The following is a 15,671-nucleotide window of genomic DNA, read 5'->3' on the forward strand; positions in this document are numbered from 1 at the left end:
AGCTTGTTTTGAAAACAGGTGTCCAAGAGAATGTCACTTGATCTACACCTCCTTGCCTGGGTAAGTGACACTGACACGCAGGCCAGGAACTGGAATTAGGCTTCCACCCGGTTCCTGACCTAACCACAATCTATTCAAGCTGCGCTGGCATCTGAGCTCCAGGCAAATGTGCTATGTTAATTATTGTTACATGATCTTACATGAACTAATCCCCATCCCTATTAACTTCCTTAGTAGGTGAAGCTTTAATGTTTAAACGATAATAAGTACAGTATAATACAGAACAATGTAAAATTTGAACAGGTGAGGGAGCAGTAAGTGCTAGTCCTTTACAATATTAGCATAATACATATTTATGGCAGGATGTCTGTGCATTAAAATTACATGCTGTTCTCACATGAAATCTGAAGCCAAAGCAAGATAGGTGTGGTAACACTAACTTCTACTTCGATCTTCATATTTTTTTTCCATCCTCATTAGGTTTTCCCAAAGTGTGAATAGTAGTAATTATATTACGGAATTGGACAATCAGACAAGAATCTGCAACTGATAGGGTGGGACATGTTATCTCATCCAGGAATTTTACTTGCTCATGACAGCACACAAATGACAGCAGTGACTACTATTTCCATAAGAGAGTGAGTTCTAATTCAGAATACAGCATATAGAATTCCCAAACACCAGTCTGGACAACCAGAGTATTATTACTTACAGAAACTTCATAATAAGCCAGTGCTTATTTTGTTTTTATTACTATTAAACCTAAAGATAAAAAATATTGTTTTATTTATCAGGATAAAGCACACTCGATTTTATATTAGTTTATTTCTACCAGATAATCCTGTAGAAGTACTCTTTTCTGAGACCCAGAAGTATATCCTATTAAATACATTCTAATAAAACGCATTTATTTAGCATGGTGAGATTGTGGAGCAAGGAAAGGAGAGACCACGGGCCAGGTGTGCCACCACCATACTGTTATTGCAAGAACGAATTTACTAATAAAGTTACCGACATGATAGAGTATTTGAAATACCCACAACATAGGTACTTCTCAGAAATTTTCAAAGAAATAACCAACCTGATGACCTGGTTGCAGTGGGCACACATGGGAGTTCGCTTCCCTGCGGGGATGTGCTCTGCCCTCTGCACCAATGTGTCCTGGTCGCTGGGCTGGGGCTGCCCCGCAGCTGAGCCAGCTGGTTCCCCGGCTCCTGAGGAAGTCACATTGTTTGAGATTCTTCCAGTAGAAGGTGCTAAAGGTTAAATCACGGGAGAATCAGAATGAGAACACATCAAAATAATATGCCCTAGATACATTAGAAATCTCAGGGTGTTAAAGATATAAAACGAACTCACTAACTTCTCTCTTCTAATCTGTATTCGTGGATTGTATGCTCAATTCCCAGGCATACAGGATAGCAACCTAGAACCATCTTTGCTCCTGCTTTCAAACCTTTGGTAAGAGCAGATCCTGATGATATCCGATCAGAAACAATTCTTGATTTTTGTCTTCTTTTTTTGCATTCGTACAGGACTGTCCTGATTCAGCTACTCAAAGTTTTCTATCTACCCAAAGGCCTTATCTTTAAATTCGTCCGCCTAATGGCCACCAGAGACTGAGATTATGCAATTCTGGACCCAGCACTAATGGACACTTAACACATCTACAGTGCTACAGGCAGTCCACGGAGCTCCATGACTGCCCACACATCAAGTGAGTCCACTGGGTTAAGGACATTTTTCCACTGTTGTAGGCTTATACTTTCTCTTAAAGGAACAGTAAAGAAAATTACTATAATGTTCACTTCATGCAGCTTCTTCCCTGTTATCTCATTTACTAAAACAGTTCAATGCTGGCTCTTTACTTTCTCTTCTTGGAGCAGCATATAAGCCTTTCAATGCCACACTCAGTGATTGTCCTTCACTTCTTGACTCGTGAAATGGATCTCCCTCGTCTTCTTGCACATACTGTGGCTCTTCCTAAGAACTCTATTTTGAGTTCTCCCACTTAAGACAGGCACTAATGGCATTTTGCCTCTGTGGCCCCAAGGCTTCCCCCTCAGACCCTAACAACCGTTTCTCAGTAAATGTTTCCCAGTCAGTCCCTCCTTCCTAATCCAAGCCCAGGTTCCACCACTGAGTCCTGGTCTTGAATTCTGTTCAGTCTGGAGTATTATAATCCTCTTAACCATTATCTCCTCGGTTCTGCTAGGTAACTAGTTGTGGCTCTTCTCCACAAACCACATCAGTCCTGAGAGTCCAGATGTCAGTGAATCCACACCATCTTGAAAACACCTGTCTTCTATGCTTCCCTATACTCACAGTGTACTAATTATACTTAATCTGTGCTACCAGTGTTTGAAGGCAGATTCTTGTAGGTCTACAATAGGTCTACAACTTCAATATAACAAGTACTTTATGGGAAATCTGAGGTAAAGAAAGGTTAAGAAACAGCAAAAAAAAAAAGGTAGTTTAGAACTAGCACAGCCTTGGTTTCATAGTCGGTGGTCTTAAGCACTATGCTGGCCTTTATTCATGCTCCCTTGAATATACTATGCCAGCCTCTGCTGCTATGATCTTCACCCACTGAAATACCCCTACCAGCAAGGCTCACACAACTGTTACATTCTTTCTTCAAAGTTTCTGACCACTACAGCTAGAATCATCCTTTTGTTCCTCTTGGTATCTCTAATACCCTTGACTGTATATTTTACAGCTTACTGACATCCTGCTATTATCCTTCTCTCCCCAATTTAGCTCCTAAAAGATAGGTACAAAAAACATACTTCTGTTGGTGCTGGTGGTTTACATAATCCTAGCTACTCAGAAAACTGAGATTTGAGGATTGAAGTTCAATTAATTAATTTGAGGATAAGGATATAATTAATTAAGACACAAATAGTAATATAGCTCTAATGGTAGAGCACAACTAGCCTTGAGCAAAAAAGCTGAAGGACAGTTCCCAGGCCTGGAGTTCAAGTACCAGTACTGACACCAAAAAAAACCCTAAAATAAAACAAAAATTTTAAAAACATACTCTTATCGACTACCAGGAAACTGCCTTTTAAATGGAAAGTGAAAATTAATAATTAAATTCAAATGTTTCCAAATCACTTTTCTGACTTCAGAAAGATGTTTTTAATGTGGACTTTATCCAGGATTTTAAATGATGGGAAAGTCAGTAATTGGAAGAATCTGAAAATCAGACTTCAAAAAGAGCTAAATCCATTCATCTACCACATGCTTTCATTGTATCACTTTATCAGTGCAGAAGTCCTGAGGTACTGAGTTGCTGAGTCGTTTTTAGCAAGCAGAGTGTCAAATTATCCATTAGTCACTGTAAAACGAGACATGATCCACCTGGCCTGTGCCGTAAGGATTAGAAATATGGGGAGCTCACTTACTTAAAATGAGAAGCCATTCTGAAATGAAAAACACACAACTGCATCTCACACCCAGATAAAGGGCTCTGAGCCCTAGTACAGCTCCTGGGAAGAGAAGACTTGGCTTTCTATTACTGCAGTCTTAACCACTTTGGATACCAGGGCCATCCTCATTCCTTGTGGTGCCATGTTGCTAGCACACTCTCCCATATACAAAATGACACAAGACTGGTTAGGTACTTAGCCCATAAACATGAACAGTCCAAGACACAGTTATTTCCCATATGAGTACAGTTATGGTCATTTCTTTTTTTTTTTTTTCTTTTCTGCTAGTCCTGAGCCTTGAACTAGGGGCCTAGGAACTGTCCTTAAGCTCCCTTTGCTCAAGGTTAACACTCTACCACTTGAGCTATAGCACCACTTCCAGCTTTTTCTGTGATTAATTGGAGATAAGACTCGTACAGACTTTCCTGCCCTGGCTGACTTCGAACCATCATCCTCAGATCTCAGCTTCCTGAGTAGCTAGAGTTACAAATGTGAGGCACCGGTGCCCAGCTTTGATGTTCATTTCTTTAGACTGAATTTCTTAATACTCTAGCAGAAAAAACAGGCAGCTTTTGAGCAGTAAAGTGCCAATCCTTCAGCCTCTGCTCACTTGACAAACCAGTATGAGGGAAGAGTAAAAAAGTGGGGATTTGGGTGCAAGAGGAAACACAAGTCCTGTTTCCCCTGTTATTCCGTAGACAAGCGGCACCACACACAGAATTCCAGCCTAGCATTGCTAGCCCAGCAACTGAACTGCTTCGGATTTGTTGAGCCTCTTATACAAACCACCTTGTTTCACACAAAAATATGATTAATTATAGAAAGCTGAAGAATGACAGTTGCTTATTTGTAATAAAGTATCCTTTTAAAATTAGCACTAAGATTATGATGTATATGGAAAGCCTAATGTAGGAATCTAGGAGTTTAAGTTACAAAAAAAAAGTGTGGCTTACTCAAATCCAGTAACAAGTCAGCAAAGTAGCACAAGGAGAAGGGGAGAAATGAGATCTTCGGTCTACATTTCCTTTTCAGCCTTCATCTTGAGCAGCTTTCATTGAATTTGAGTTTCAATGGATTTTGTTTCTGGGTAATCTCTACCAACTAAGGACCTTGTTTGAAAATTATTTTCTTTTGTGCAAAATACATTTCAGCAGTACAAAGTTCATCTAGAAATTCAAAGCCAATAGCTACTCTCCAGACACTAATAGTCCTGATGAGAATCGTCTTTCATTAATTATAGGGGCATTGGGGTTTGAACTCAGGACCTATTCTTGCTAGGCAACTACTCTATCCTATGAATCATGCTTCTAGCTCTTTTGCATTTAGGTTATTTTTTTCAGATAGGGTCTCATGTTTTTGCCTTGGTTAGCCTCGGGCTAAGATTTTCTTAACTATGTTTCCTGAATAGTTAGGATTATAGATGTGAAACACCACACCCAGCTTGTTTGTTGAGATGGAGGTCTTGCTAACTTTTTGCCCAGGCTGGCCATGAACTGTTATCCTCCTGAATCATATTTGGGTAGCTGGGATTATAGGTGTCTACCACTGTGCTTGATATTCTCTTTCCTTAAAGGTTAAAAATGACATAAATTCAATCTATCCTTTTGTTTTTCAACACTATGATGGTAAACACAGCATTATAACGAGCATTATTAAAGTTAATTAAAAATTAAGGTAAAATCTACCAGGGTGTCACACAATACTTTTTCAAATACATAATAAGTTTGTTATGTTAAAAAAGTAAAAAGGAGATGGGAAGGTGGCTCAGTGGTAGCGTTGTTTGCTTTGCATGCATGAGGCCCTGGGTGCAATTCTTCAGCACCACATAAGCAGAAAAAAGCCGGAAGTGGTGCTATGGCTCAAGTGGTAGAGTTCTAGCCTTGAGCTGAAGAGCTGAGGGACAGTGCCCAGGCCCAGAGTTCAGGCCCCACAACCAACAACAAAAAAATTCACAGTATATTGAGTTGCTAGTTTAAACTACTTGTCATGGTGTTATAGCTGAGAATTAAAAAAACAAAAACAAAAAAGTCCTTGCTTGATTACACATAAGCTACATTGACAATATCTTTTTTGGATTATCAGTTACAATTAAAGACAAAGAATTTTTAAAAACTGAATCATATATATTTGCCAATTTCATAGAATATTTCCTCTTATTCACTAAATCTTTATACCATTTATAAAGTGAAATTCTTTACATTTAATTTTATTTCCCCTGTCCTAAGCAGATTATTCAGGTTTGCATTTTTAAAGCAAACTGGTTAATCTAAGTTTTAAGTGATCTTTTTCTGAGGTTAATTTTCTTTTCTAATCTGACCCCTACAAGGTGATCATCAGTCCAATAATTTCTTCAGTAATTGTTCATACATATATACTGTTGTGGGATTGCATATTATTGTAATGTACACATAAACATAATACATAGTATTATTATTATGTGAAGAATTCAATATTATCTAATTATATTCTTCAAGAACAGCTGAGCACAATAAAAGGTTCCAGTGGAAAACCACCTGTTAACATGAATAGAGTTCTTAGTAGTACAATGTATGAATTCTTTGTATATTTCTTTATAGACAAAAATTTTAAGCTCAATAAGTTGAGCTATTTGATAGTTTTGCTCTTTATGTTATGTTCCTGCATGGCTGTTTGTTAACTGTAAACCAAAATAGTAAGGATCACAATGCATATAGAAAGTAGCAGACAACACCACTTGCATTAACTATGGGAGTCGCTGATTCTTTGTTTCATATAAAACCAATTACCAGTAAATAGTCTTACAACTGACATATATACTAGGTGAAAAAAATACTATATTATGTCAAACTTTAATGGGACACTTAAGTCAATGGGGATGATATCCCAAAGAAGAACCTTAAATAATAAAAGATGTTGCTAGTATCTTCTAAGGCAGTTTATTCTTAATTAGATGGAGTGTGTTTGTAGTGCTGAACACGTCACTAAGAGAGCAAGTTTGGGGCTGGAAGATGAACTGCTCATGACAACTAAACAGCATGTAATCTTGCAACAGCTCACCACCTTCAGAGGACAGCAGTCTGGTCCAGGCTACCATCTTCTTTTGACTAAAGGATTATTGCAGTGACCTTTTTCTCTCTCTCTGTCTTTTTTTTTTTGTTGATTGTGGGGCCTGAACTCTGGGCCTGGGCACTGTCCCTAGGTGCTGTCCCTCAGCTCTTCAGCTCAAGGCTAGTGCTCTACCACTTGAGCCATAGCACCACTTCCAGCTTTTTCTGCTTATGTGGTGCTGTGGAATTGAACCCAGGGCCTCATGCATGCAAGGCAAGCACTCTACCACTGAGCCACCTTCCCAGCCCTGCAGTGACTTCGTATAAAACTCCTTGACACAAACACAGAAAGAGAAAACACATGCATGCGTGCACACGTGTGTGTGTGCGCGCGCGCGCACACACACACACACACACACACACCCATCAGGTCAGATCATGCTACCTCCCTGCCCAAAGCTCCAATAGCTCCCTCCTAACCTAGCACTAAAACCAAAGATCATCTACTGAGTATGTGAGCCCAGGAAAGTGAGACCCAGTGGGTTAGAAGTGATTCGTAAGTAGCATACTGATGACGTCTGAGTCATGGAAGTGAGTGATATTGTTCAGGGGAAGGATAGCCTGAAACTAGAAGAGGTGCTTAGGCAGAAAGCAGGTGTCATACGTATCTTAGAGGCCGAAAAAAACAGGATAGTATATCATTTGAGCCAGTGAAGGGAGCACAGAATATGGAGCTCAAACCGTGTCTGTTTGACTCCGAAGCCTATATTCCTATGGAATCACTCACCTACTGCTTATTACGAACTTACTGTGTCAAGCTCTTTGCCAGTGACTACCTTGATCCATTATAACACTAAGATAAATGTGATCTTCAAATGTCACAAAATCTTGGAAGTATCCATTTTCTGGACTAGTTCAGAGAAGTTCAATATAGCAACCTGGGTTAATGTCTGCTACTTTAGGTGGATTTCTTTTTTTTTTTTTCATTTTATTTTATTTTTGTGAACATACTGTACAGAGGGGTTACAATTACATGGGCAGGATAATGCGTACATTTCTTATCAAGCATTGCAGCCTCCTCCTTTGTTTACCCTTCACATCCCTTCCCAGCCTCCCTCCACCCCCACCCAACCCTCCCCCCCCAACAACGTTGTAAAGCTGGTTTTCGACATGACAACTTGTACTTCTCATTGTTGCAACAGGTAGGTGGATTTATTTCTGCTATTTAAATTTCCTTACTCAATCTACTAAAATAATTTTCGGACCAATTGATGTAGGTACTATAATGTGAAAATAAAATATACGAATGCATGAATGCGTTATTTGCTAATTGTTTTCCTTCTCCTTCTTTCTTAAACATTTTACTTTTACCAGTATCATTTGTCTTTGTGTTAGATCAGGACACATCAACCATTTATTCTGTGAAAGATTAATTTAGTTACCTACTGTGATATGTCTTTCTTTCCCTAAATTTTGCTGCCTATATTTTAGCTATTATAAATAATGGGTGAAAAGCTCCTGAAATAAAACAATGGTTATAAGGCTGGATTCCTTAGAGTTTGAAAAACTTTTAAAAGCACACTGTGATATTAAGTGATGCAAAAAGAAAACTATAAACATAGGGATAACCAAAAAAGGTTTTAATTCCTTATTAAAAGCCCAGTAATATTTCATTCCCATTGTCAGAATAAGGCTGATATTTAAAATATTAATGAATATGAGTGCTACTCTTCCAAACGAAAGAAGAAAAACATCACTGCCCAAATTAGATGCTAACAGTCTCAGGGAAATACAGTACTATGTAACTCAACAGCTCAGGGTTGTCCTCAAAGGTATGGTAGAAATGTCAGCAAGCACTGCATTGGGAAACAGCTATGGCCACATGTGCATAATACTGCTCACAATAAGGGCTTTCTTCCTGCCCCTTCCCCAACCATCTCAAACAGAGGGTGGCCGGCAGACTCACGGGGTCTGTGCATATTATGTCTGTCAAGCCCTGAATGTGCATAGCATAAACAACGGCTACTCTTCATGATCCAGGCATGAAATCATATCCAGCAGAAATGGAAGAAGTTAAGCCAAGATCTAAGATCAGAGGATATTCTGAGGAGGTTTGTGCAAGTTTTATTAAATGGAATCAAGGACTTTAGCCCAGTGATTAAAAGCCAAATTGGGCAGACTAAACTATTATCATTTCTGAGTGGTAGAGAATGCTGGAATGTATGCCATGAAAAATTGGAACAGGTGCAACCAAGACTATGTATCAACTATTTCCACAACTTCAGGAGGTTGGTTTCTTCCATTAGCAACCAGCCTTTCAACTCTGAGAACCTAGATTATACTGGATCTAGGATATCTTAATTTAAGTGCGTATGGACACTGGGATTAGGTTCCATTCTCTTTTTAATTTCTTACATCACATATCATCAAAATTCAGTTCACACACACACTTGGCTTTTTTCCTCCCTATTAACTGATCTTACAAAGAAAATGATTGGGTCTAAGTCACGAGTAAAAGATGTACAATGTGCCTTGCACAAGTGAACAAGTTATCACACAGAATAATCTCAGTATCATTAATCCAATTTGTAATTTTATACTAGGAAGACAAGCCCATGTTTTAATTGTAAGAGGCCAATAAGCTTCTTGTTCTTTGTTGTTGTTGTTTTTAAGGAGTAGAACAAAGGAAAAGTGGTTTTTTTTTTTTTTTTTTCTGTAAAACAGACTAGTAGTTAATACTGAAGACTTTGTGAGACTTTTAGACCTTACATAAGGGTTAAACTCTATTACTGTAGCAGGAGAAAGGCCACAGACAATACGTAAAGAAAGGAGCGAGTAAGTCTTCAATAAAAATTTAGCTATAGAGCTGGGAAGGTGGCTCAGGGGTAGAGTGCTTGCCTTGCATGCATGAGGCCCTGGTTTCGATTCCTCAGCACCACATAAGCAGAAAAAGCTGGACGTGGTGCTGTGGCTCAAGTGGTAGAGCACTAGCCTTGAGCTGAAGAGCTGAGGGACAGCGCCCAGGCCTAGAGTTCAGGCCCCAATACCATCACCACTACCACCACCACCAACAACAACAACAACAAAGACTTTAGCTATAAAAATAGATGGTGGCCAAGCCAGATGTGATCAAGAATAATGTTTTATCATTTTATCAGTGATTAATTTAAACCATATACACCAATTAATAATAAGATGCAATAATACTTTATGAAAAGCTTCTATGAATAAATCTAGATGTCTTTCTTTATGAAAAGTTTGTTAAGTCCTGATGAAAGGAGAGTGGCAGTCAAGAAGAGCGCTCACAAATGTGCACTTGTTTTGACAATGGACAGCTCTGCTGAGGGTTTTTGTGGCAAGTGTGCTGTTTCATTTAATGATGTCGAAATGCAGGGGAGCAGCTGGCAATAAAACACTATTAGAAGAGATGAAATTCACGCAACTGGTAGCAGTTTACTTATTCACATAAAAATTTAAAAATGGAACCAATAAATCTATCCATCTTAGCTAAGCAAATCTAGTTATCTCGATTTATTAGTGTAGCACAAAAGCCTACAATGAAATTTGGGATGGTTGTAGCAATAGTCATTTCCTTTCTCACCCCTATCTCCTTTAGACTTCAAATAAAAGATAGATTTTATATCTACTTATAGCTGAGATGCACATTATTCAGCCTTTGATTTAATCAAATCACGCAAGTATATCTGAGTATTCCTCAAGAAAAAGAAATGACCTATCAGATCTCTCCAATGCTCTGTCCATAACAAAGTGAAAAGACATTTCCTTTATTTCTAAAATGTAACATACACCAGAGGCATAGTATACTAAAGAGTTGAATTAAGGAAAATCTTATCTGAACAATCAAGGAGCAAGCAAGTGGGGGAAGGGAAATTTTGTACACATTAGCTCAGTCTCCAACTCCATCTCTTCCTAAAAATGTTGACTGAAAGTGCTTTTGTTTTCGGCACAAACATGAAAAAGTGTCCTTCCTGAATTAAGTAAGTTTTCACTATAAACAAATGCATGTCTTATCTCAAGACTGTATTCTCTGAAATTTAGATATTTCATTTTCCACATTGATCTCCATGTCTACGCCCTCTGGTCTGGGCCATATATAATCTCATTTAACTTTTCTTGGCATGTTTGTTGCTGATTTCTGTGTTAAACGCAGTACTTTACATCCAAATTAACTTGTCCACGATGATAAAACAGGTGGGACTACCTCTCTATACATTTGTTATACTCCAGTACTTGGGCCCCATGTGCTGTGAGCCATAAATGGCCATATTCTTTGAAGTGAAAATGAGCTTACCACAGAGCTCTAGAATTGTTGTTCATTTGTTAATCTCACAAATACATGATTAACTTTAGTACTTCTTATGCCTATCACCTCTAGTTCTTTTTCTTTTTCTGAAGATAAAGTAGGATGAAAGAAAGAAAGACAGAAAGACAGAAAGAAAGACAGAAAGAAAGAAAGAAAGAAAGAAAGAAAGAAAGAAAGAAAGAAAGGAAGGAAGGAAGGAAGGAAGGAAGGAAGGAAGGAAGGAAGGAAGGAAGGAAGGAAGGAAGGAAGGAAGGAAGGAAGGAAGGAAGGAAGGAAGGAAGGAAGGAAGGAAGGAAGGACACCTGTTCCCCATTCAGATGAGGGGAATTAGATTTTTTCCCTTTTTTTGGCAGCAGTTGGGTTTGAACTCAGGGCCTTATGCTTCCCAGATAATCACTCTATACCTTTAGCTATTTTCCCAGCCCTGCAATGTTTAACTCATATGGCAGATTAATACCTAATGAGCAATTTGGTATTTTTATAGCTGCCTTAGCAGACAGTGACTCTTGGGGAAATTTCAAGTCCAGTACGAAGACAGACATCTTGACAAAAGAATGTCATGTCCTTTGATTTACGTGCAAATTTCTAAAATAAGAAAGCTTGATCTCTTCACCCACTCAGTCACTGAAAGCTTTCAACTGTTCAGGTACTGTAAAATGAAGACTGGGAGGCATTGGTTCCTGCCCTTCAAGGGACATAAAACTCATGGTAAAGACACACACATAAACAACTAAATAGAACATGTAAGTGTTATGATAAAGGTATGACCAGGTTTGTAGGAGTAGAGAAGACTAGATAACTAGTGAAAGGCTCCAGAAGACTTCATAGAGGTGACAACTAAACTTGTGAATGGAGGTTAGTCAGGGGTTGAAGGGATGGGAATGCACTTCAAATTAAAGCAGCAGCTTACATGTGGCCTTGCATGTGGTAGAGAAGGTGTGATCAAGGAATGGATGCATAAGTGTAAGCTTCAGCCTGGGAGGGCTGCAATACAAGAGCAATCTTCCACAGCTAGGCTGAAGAAGGTGGGCGCTGGCTACTAGGGAGATGATAGCCCTGTTAAGAAGTCTCACAGCAGGGGGAGCTGGGAAGGGATGGTATGGGGAAACAAAGGAGGAGGCAACAATGCTTGATCAGAAATGTACTCATTACCTTGCTCGTGTAATTGTAACCCCTCTGTCTGGTATTTTCACAATAAAAAAAATTTAAAAAAAAGAATAATATGAAACAAAAAAAGTCTCATGACACAATCCACCGCGGCTCAGAACGTTTTCAGGTAGAGTAGACACATGCCATCAGATGTGCTAGATGGTAACACTGTAAGTAATTTATCAATGTCATCACAAAAAACTAGAAGGCAGAATTTTTTTCCTATTCTCTATGAACTAGGTACTTTAATATTTTATATCACTTAGTTACTATAACAATACTTTGAACAAGACTTTGAAAGATCCTTCTATAATAGATGAAGAAGAGGCAGACTCACAAATGCTAGCCTCAGAACTGGGCATGGTGGGATATGCCTATAATTCTAGGGGCTAAAGAAGGATCTCAAGTTCAAGACTAGCTTTCACTATATACCAACTTCTGATTAAAATAAGAATAAAGATGACCTTTTACAACCCATACAGCATATGCCATTGCTATTCTTTAGGGTCACCATCTGGCAGAAAACTGGGTTCATTGACTGGGCCTGATCTAGCAAAGTGTTGCTTATATTCCTGTACATACATCATTTTAATTTTCTGGGTAATTAAAACAAAATTAGCAAATTAATCTATTCTAACCTATAATGGGTTTTTTTACACTTAATACTGCATATGTGTGGAATGTTTGACTGTATTTGGTACAATTATATTTTGTACTTATATTTGCATGTCATGAGCTAAATATACCTAACCTGGTACCCAAAATTTAAATAGAATCTTAAAAAAACCTACACAGAAAACTAGGTCACATATAAACAAACACAGGGATGCATTTTTTTCTTACTTTTACCATTAAATTCACCAAGATTTTGAAAACAATGGATACAATCACCACTTCATCATATACCATATGAACATTTTGTGCAGAAAAAGTTAATAAAAATGCAAATATTGTAAATTAAATGTAAAAAAGTACAAATTCGCAATTCTGAAAAGAAGAAAAATCTCAACTTTTATGTACTTTTCTAGATTCAGGTCAACGTTTCTAAGATTACTAAATCTTAGTTACGAAAGTAGCCTTTTTTTGTTTTTTTGGAGGTAGCCATACACCTAGGATTTGAACTTCGGATCTTATGCTTGCTAGGAAGGTGCTCTACCACAGGAGCCATATTCCCTGATCACAGAAGGCAACAAGCCAGTAGTATTGCTAGCTGATATGAAAGTCAAGCTTTGATTCTCTGACTTTTTTTGAATCTTACTATTTTCATCTAGAATATTGGCCTCTAAACATTATGCATCCTAAAATATCCAATCTTTTGAGTGGCCGGCAAGTCTGCGGGAAAGTGGGGGAAACAGGAGTGAGTGGGTGTATGTTAAACTATATGCCTGAGAAAAAGATCATCCAGTTTAAGCTATAATGCTGTTACATACACACCTAGTGCCTAATTATCAACTGGCATAGCATTACTGAGTGCTTGAAAGATTTCTGGGTAATACAAGCTACCTAACACCACAAGTGAAATGACCTGAGATTTAAAGTCAGAACTTCATTGGCTATTAAAAAAACTGATGACAGGCTCAAAATACCCTTGAAGATCTTCAAGTTTCACCCAGGCCTTTCTGCTGTTTCTTTCGTCTTTGTTTTTTAGCACATAACTTTAAAAAAATGCATTAGTCACCCCTCAATAAACAGAAGAATGACTAAAATGCTTTTTAAAAATCTATCTTGAAACTATTTTTTAACCTGTAAATTAGGGGAGAGAAAAATACTTTATTTGGGGCCCAAAATGTCTCTTTGTCTGCTTGTAGGTTTCTAAAACCTAGAACAAGAGAAGTATGAGAAGCTCAAGAAATTCTTTCTGATTTCAGCTAGAGATTGTGATAGATTTCACTGATTTCCCAATGGGAAAATATTCTGATAATACTGGTTGTTTTTTTTTGTTGTTGTTCTATTTTATATATGTTTTACGCTCATGTTTTTTTCAGAGTAAATTCACTCATACTTTCTTGGGCAGTAGGGGGAGCATAATCTTTTAAATTTTAAGCGTTTGAATCACAGCTGCTGGTATTTGCATGCTGCTTATTCTGAAAAATCTAGAATAAAGGATTCCATTGCCCTCTAGTGGCAATTTTGTTGTACTGTATTACCAAGGAATTCCTTTTAGTAAGAGGCAGAATAGACCATAAATCTTTGAAGAGCAAGTATGGTTACTTCATATCCTCCCTTCAGTTTCTGAAGTTCTCAAATAAATGCTTCCTCTCTTAAGATGATTTGTTTAGGAATTTTGTCACAGGGATGGAAAACTCATTTAGCACAGCTTAGATGTGTCTGTTGTTTGTACACATCAGAAAGACCAAAACGATCGGTTTCCAAAGGGAACCTCTCAACAGTAGTTTGTCATGAGTAAGACTCCAAGATTACAATTCCAAACCTGCTTTCTGTGTTACTAGAAAACAAGGTAACGAATGACACACTGAATTGTATCAGATATGGAGAATGTTCCAGAGACATTTCAAAGACTATAATAGGTAGAGTTACTCTTCGTCGTCTGATCTGCATCTCAGATGGCTGAGAACAGGATTTACTAGGGAATTCTGTCGTATATCCCAGAACACACTTTCATACTTGCACTCACTTGGGAAAAGCCAGGAGTAAGAGATTTCTTTGGCATACCTGCTTGGCTTGGCCGCTGCCAGCTGGGTGGTTTGATGACGCCGGTGGATGCTACGGGTCTGAAGGCAGCGGCGGTGGTAAGGCTGGCCGCCCCGGGTCTGCCCACGCCTGTGCTGTCCGCACCTTCACACACCATCCGGGGTGAGGCTCCTGCCGAAGTGGGGTGCTCAGTGGGGCTGGAACCCAAACAAGGAGACATTGTTGGTGAGGCCGTAACAACTTCCCCTAGCAACACTCCTCTCCTGTCCAAATCCATTAAATTGTGAAGGGAAATGAAATGACTGATGAATTGCTCTCATTTAAATGAAAAAAAAAAAAAAAAAGAGTAGGAAAAGATAAGGAGCCTGGTAGCACTGGTTCTATACTTTGGAAATTCTCTTTAAAAGAAATACCGTAAGAAATTGGCTCATGAGAAGTACAAGTGACCGATCCATTTAAACCGTTAGCTACTCGATCCACGGTTCAGAAGAACCATCTAGATGAAGGCCATGGTAACCGCTATGAAATGACATTAATGAGTGCCTTTTGCACACTCCTGTTTTTCTTTATGAACTAAGTTTCTCTGACACGGGACTGGCTGGACCTTTCTTTTGTCAGCTTAGTCAGGCACTCTGTTGTTCAAATCCCCAGTATAAGCCACACACTGTGCTACCCGCTGGCCGCCTGGTACTAAGGGAGAGATGGCAGCACTTGTCTAAGACAATGCCAGTGTTGTACCATTAACATCGGGGTAAAAAGGGACTAGACTACCATGACTTTCTCTCGACCATAGTTATCAGCTTCCCATCCTGTATACTGGCCTCCCTGTTCTAAATTTGACATCTTTTGCAAGCTTTACATAACCGGTACTTTCCCCACCCTGTGCCCATCAAATCCTATTGATGATTCACAAGAGTAGCAATAATATCCACCTTGCCCCTTGTTCCCTACTAAGAAACTAACATAAAGCACTTCATTTCCCTTTACCAAACTTCAAAGTATACTTTGTCTATACTATTGTTAGTGAAAAGCAAAGGTAGTGACTACTCTAGAACTGGGTGGATGAAGAGCTACTCAGCAACTGCATGC

At 38.7% G+C, this 15,671-nt stretch overlaps 1 protein-coding gene across 3 annotated transcripts in view; it reads right to left on the bottom strand.

Moving 5' to 3' along the window:
- The window catches only part of Pdlim5 (PDZ and LIM domain 5), a 160,149-nt gene that overhangs the window by 17,142 nt on the left and 127,336 nt on the right, over positions 1–15,671 (bottom strand). For 2 of the 3 annotated variants that reach the window (XM_042701671.1, XM_042701669.1), the window contains exons 8-9: positions 14,604–14,779; positions 1,082–1,256 (exon numbers count right to left, since the gene is read on the bottom strand). In XM_042701671.1, the coding sequence (XP_042557605.1) occupies positions 1,082–1,256; positions 14,604–14,779 (351 nt within the window). The remainder of the gene's footprint in view (positions 1–1,081; positions 1,257–14,603; positions 14,780–15,671) is intronic. The other variant, XM_042701670.1, reaches the window with a different exon arrangement.

The sequence above is a fragment of the Dipodomys spectabilis genome, unplaced genomic scaffold (genome assembly GCF_019054845.1).
Source record: "Dipodomys spectabilis isolate Male_0828 unplaced genomic scaffold, ASM1905484v1 ptg000297l, whole genome shotgun sequence".
Taxonomy (NCBI): Eukaryota; Metazoa; Chordata; class Mammalia; order Rodentia; family Heteromyidae; genus Dipodomys; species Dipodomys spectabilis.